This window comes from Symphodus melops, assembly GCF_947650265.1.
Source record: "Symphodus melops genome assembly, contig: SUPER_20_unloc_2, whole genome shotgun sequence".
NCBI lineage: Eukaryota > Metazoa > Chordata > Actinopteri > Labriformes > Labridae > Symphodus > Symphodus melops.
This window is the reverse complement of record NW_027636786.1, coordinates 17501-23262: the sequence shown is the minus strand read 5'-3', so window position 1 is coordinate 23262 and position 5762 is coordinate 17501. Positions and strand designations below refer to the sequence as shown.

At 50.7% G+C, this 5762-nt stretch overlaps 1 protein-coding gene across 2 annotated transcripts in view; it reads right to left on the bottom strand.

The window, feature by feature from the left end:
* Positions 1–1026: 1026 nt before the first annotated feature.
* The window catches only part of trappc14 (trafficking protein particle complex subunit 14), a 9762-nt gene continuing 5026 nt past the window's right edge, over positions 1027–5762 (bottom strand). Inside the window, exons 8-15 of one of the 2 annotated variants that reach the window (XM_079373382.1) lie at positions 5721–5762; positions 3123–3295; positions 2727–2866; positions 2059–2249; positions 1826–1978; positions 1343–1484; positions 1184–1291; positions 1027–1083 (exon numbers count right to left, since the gene is read on the bottom strand). The exon at positions 5721–5762 is cut by the window's right edge and continues 20 nt beyond it. In XM_079373382.1, the coding sequence (XP_079229508.1) occupies positions 1466–1484; positions 1826–1978; positions 2059–2249; positions 2727–2866; positions 3123–3295; positions 5721–5762 (718 nt within the window). In that variant the 3' untranslated portion in view covers positions 1027–1083; positions 1184–1291; positions 1343–1465. The remainder of the gene's footprint in view (positions 1084–1183; positions 1292–1342; positions 1485–1825; positions 1979–2058; positions 2250–2726; positions 2867–3122; positions 3296–5720) is intronic. The other variant, XM_079373381.1, reaches the window with a different exon arrangement.

The following is a 5762-nucleotide window of genomic DNA, read 5'->3' as shown; positions in this document are numbered from 1 at the left end:
ACTACAAGCTACAAACTACAAGCTACAAACTACAAGCTACAAGCTACAAACTACAAGCTACAAACTACAAACTACAAGCTACAAACTACAAACTACAAGCTACAAACTACAAACTACAAACTACAAGCTACAAACTAAAAACTAAAAACTACAAACTAAAAAACGATTTCAAGTCTCCGACAGTCCTGGACATGTTTCTGGTTCCTTCTCGGGCTAACCCTAACCCTCTTCACCAGCAGTTTCCTGTTTTCACCACATTTAGACGCCGTCACATGAAGCTAAAGCTAACGGTTAGCTGCTGTCGGCCAAACTGTGACGACCTCGTGACCCAGACGAGCTCAACAGGAACAGGAAGTAGCCCAGAAAATTCAACAATAAATCAATGGAATGATTTTCAAAATAAAAGATCAACCAGTTAAACTTTAAATACCAGTGGAATGATAATGAATAAACCAGTGGAATGAAATTTCTGTTTTCTGTCCAATAAAGCAGAAAACCAGTAAGACCATGAACCAAGGAAATTTAAGACCATCGATAATTAACCAATTATAAATAATAAACCAGTACAATAATAAACCAGTGAAATGATAAACCAGTACAATAATAAACCAGTGAAATGATAAACCAGTACAATAATAAACCAGTGAAATAATAAACCAGTGAAATAATAAACCAGTACAATAATAAACCAGTGAAATAATAAACCAGTGAAATAATAAACCAGTGAAATAATAAACCAGTACAATAATAAACCAGTGAAATAATAAACCAGTGAAATAATAAACCAGTACAATAATAAACCAGTGAAATAATAAACCAGTATAAAGTTGTGGTGTAAAAAATATTTTTTTCACTTCATCTTTTCAGTTATATTTGATCATCTTTACCCTGCAACATCTCCTCTCTCCTCGTCTCCTCCTCTCTCCTCGTCCCTCCTCCTCTCTCCTCGTCCCCTCGTCTTTCCTCCTCGTCCCCTCGTCTTTCCTCCTCGTCCCCTCGTCACTCCTCTTCTCTCCTCCTCCTCTCTCCTCGTCCCCTCGTCTTTCCTCCTCGTCCCCTCGTCACTCCTCTTCTCTCCTCCTCCTCTCTCCTCGTCCCCTCATCACTCCTCCTCTCTCCTCGTCCCCTCATCACTCCTCCTCTCTCCTCGTCCCCTCGTCACTCCTCCTCGTCCCCTCGTCACTCCTCTTCTCTCCTCCTCCTCTCTCCTCGTCCCCTCGTCACTCCTCCTCTTTCCTCGTCCCCTCGTCTTTCCTCCTCGTCCCCTCGTCACTCCTCTTCTCTCCTCCTCCTCTCTCCTCGTCCCCTCATCACTCCTCCTCTCTCCTCGTCCCCTCGTCACTCCTCCTCTCTCCTCCTCCTCTCTCCTCGTCCCCTCGTCACTCCTCCTCTCTCCTCGTCCCCTCGTCACTCCTCCTCTCTCCTCGTCCCCTCGTCTCTCCTGGTCTTGCTGGGTTCCTCTCAGTCAGGCGGTGGAGGAGACTCTGTGTGGAGGAGGAAGAGACAATCAAAGAGTATGACATCATTCATGTACGCAGGTCTGACCACATACTTTGGATCAACCAATGACAGCTTCTGAAAGAATGTGTCACACCGAGCACCGGGGTCGACCCCGCCTCCTCACGCAGAGTGTTTGTGTGTGGATCTGTTCCAGATTCTTAAATGTAATCAAACGGTAGCGACACCATTTTCGTTTCCATGGCAACAACAACAGACATACTGTGCTCGCACATTTGATTGTTTTGAGATGAACGAAAATACGTCTGCCCTCTGATGACATCACTAAAGACCTCGCAGCCCTTTAATGACAAATCCTGCAACTCACCTGCTGCGAGTCTCTCTGATTGGCTGCAGCACCAACACCTTACACTCCCTCTTGGCTATCTTGTCCAGCGGGAGGGGGGCGTGGTCAGGTGCTCGACCCCTCGGTGACCCCGCAGAAGGGCTGATGACGTGATGGTCCATCACACTGGCTGACCTGCACGCAGTGAGGAAAGAAACACTAGAGTTTCCAGTTTTTAATAGAGAGCAGTGAAGGCAGCACGCCGCTCGTGGTACCTGGCGTGGTGACTTGTGGGCGGACGCTGGTGGGAGAAGCTCTGAGAGCGGGCCACGCCCTCCTGCAGCGCTCTGACTGCTCGGCTAGGTGAAGGTGAGGATGATGATGGTGGAGGGTTCTTCAGAGGGGACGCAGGCTCCCCCGGAGGACAGGAGGTGAACTGCAGCTTCAGCTTCATGTGCTGGCTGAGCTGTGGTGAGATAAGGTCAAGGTCAACTTTATTTATAAAGGTCGTTAACGACCATCCATCGTCGGACAGACGACGGACACAGACGGACGATGGACGACGGACAGATGACGGACATGGACAGACGATGGAGAGATGACGGACAGACGATGGACAGACGATGGAGAGATGACGGACAGACGATGGACAGACGATGGAGAGATGACGGACAGATGACGGACATGGACAGACGATGGAGAGATGACGGACAGATGACGGACATGGACAGACGATGGACAGACGATGGACAGACGATGGAGAGATGACGGACAGATGACGGACATGGACAGACGATGGAGAGATGACGGACAGATGACGGACATGGACAGACGATGGAGAGATGACGGACAGATGACGGACATGGACAGACGTGTACGAGCACGAATGACGGACAGACAAAAGAAAGAGAGAAAGAGACGGTGTGCAGTGAAGTTAAGTTACCTCAAACAGTCCGGAGTGAAGGATCTGAAAGGCCACGCTAAAGGAGAGGGCGGAGCCTTTTCGACATCGACCCAGGTGATTCAAAGGAGACTGACACACCACAGAGTCCAACATGGCGTCCTTCACACGTCCTCTCTGAGCTGAGGGACGACAGGAAGTGATGAATTATTAAAGTCTCATGTTTTAAAAAGGAGCCGAAGGATTCAACGTGTCACACCTGGACGTGGTCGTCATGGCGACACAGCTAGACGAGGGCAGATGACCTCACTTGAGATGGCTAATTAATCCTGTGTTTCACTACACGTCTCTCATCTCGTGTTTGAAGCTCAAAGACGAGTCGTTTTGTTTGACCTCGGATAAAAACGCCGACCCCAACAGAAGGTCAAACTGACTCACCCTCAGAGTTCCAGATCAGACGGACGGACAGGAAGTCCTGAAGGTCGTTGAGCAGGGTGTATTTAACCCAGAAGAGCTCCAGAGGTCTGACTGCCCGGGGACAGGAAGCTGTCATCACCAGACGAGGGCGGTCCAGGCGGATACTCGGCAACGAGTAACAACTGGAGATAAATCTGGAGGGCGAGAAAGAAGAGTCATTTCATTCAGTTGAACTTTATCAGGGCGGACATTTTAGGTTGTCATAGCAACAAAAGCGTTGTCCCCAAAAGTCTCCTCGTCTTCCTGGTTCCACAAACTGTTGCAAACTGTAAGTGCTCAGTGATTGGTCCATACGTCTGTCTGCTGCATGTTTATTGGTCGAAAACAGGAGATGATCCAGTCCCACCAGCAGTCCTTTAAAAAACCCACACACACATCCCAGCACACACACACATCCCAGCACACACACATCCCAGCACACACACATCCCAGCACACACACACACACATCCCAGCACACACACATCCCAGCACACACACATCCCAGCACACACACACATCCCAGCACACACACACCCCAGCACACACACATCCCAGCACACACACATCCCAGCACACACACACATCCCAGCACACACACATCCCAGCACACACACATCCCAGCACACACACACATCCCAGCACACACACACATCCCAGCACACACATCCCAGCACACACACATCCCAGCACACACACACATCCCAGCACACACACATCCCAGCACACACACACATCCCAGCACACACACATCCCAGCACACACACACACACATCCCAGCACACACACATCCCAGCACACACACACATCCCAGCACACACACACATCCCAGCACACACACATCCCAGCACACACACACACACATCCCAGCACACACACATCCCAGCACACACACACACATCCCAGCACACACACATCCCAGCACACACACACACACATCCCAGCACACACACATCCCAGCACACACACACACATCCCAGCACACACACACACACATCCCAGCACACACACACATCCCAGCACACACATCCCAGCACACACACATCCCAGCACACACACATCCCAGCACACACACACACACATCCCAGCACACACACACATCCCAGCACACACACACATCCCAGCACACACATCCCAGCACACACACACATCCCAGCACACACACACACACATCCCAGCACACACACACATCCCAGCACACACACACATCCCAGCACACACATCCCAGCACACACACACATCCCAGCACACACACATCCCAGCACACACACATCCCAGCACACACACATCCCAGCACACACACACATCCCAGCACACACACACATCCCAGCACACACACACATCCCAGCACACACACACACACATCCCAGCACACACACACACACATCCCAGCACACACACACATCCCAGCACACACACACACACATCCCAGCACACACACACACACATCCCAGCACACACACATCCCAGCACACACACACATCCCAGCACACACACATCCCAGCACACACACACATCCCAGCACACACACACATCCCAGCACACACACACATCCCAGCACACACACACATCCCAGCACACACACATCCCAGCACACACACACACACATCCCAGCACACACACACATCCCAGCACACACACATCCCAGCACACACACACACACATCCCAGCACACACACACATCCCAGCACACACACATCCCAGCACACACACATCCCAGCACACACACACATCCCAGCACACACACACATCCCAGCACACACACACATCCCAGCACACACACACATCCCAGCACACACACACATCCCAGCACACACACATCCCAGCACACACACACATCCCAGCACACACACATCCCAGCACACACACACATCCCAGCACACACACATCCCAGCGCACACACACATCCCAGCACACACACACACATCCCAGCACACACACATCCCAGCACACACACATCCCAGCACACACACATCCCAGCACACACATCCCAGCACACACACACATCCCAGCACACACACACATCCCAGCACACACACACATCCCAGCACACACACACATCCCAGCACACACACACATCCCAGCACACACACACATCCCAGCACACACACACATCCCAGCACACACACATCCCAGCGCACACACACATCCCAGCGCACACACACATGTACACGTCTCCATGGAAACAGACACGGCGGTGTGATGTTGGAACAAAAGACAAGGTGTTTCCTAAAGTGAAGTCCAGCTCCTGTGAGGAAGTGGGATAATCCAGGATTCAGCCCTTCAAAATAAAAGAAGTGAATCTGAAAGACTTTGGTCTCTGCGGCTGAACTTCAGATCTGTTTCAAGCTTCACATGACGAGGAAACTACAGGAGTACTTCCTGTTTCGACTGACACGCTCACACAAGTTAAAAACATGTTACAGAGTTTTATGAAGACCAAGGTGGATCCAGACACAGAGGGGGGGCGGCTCCAGACCCGATGAAACAAAGAGAGCCACACACAGATGCCTTCTTATCGACACATCATTCTTCCACTTTTTAAAACGTGCTGAAGGTCGATGAGAGGAGGACACGTTACCTGGTGTACGGCAGACTTGACGTGTACCACTGCAACACAGCA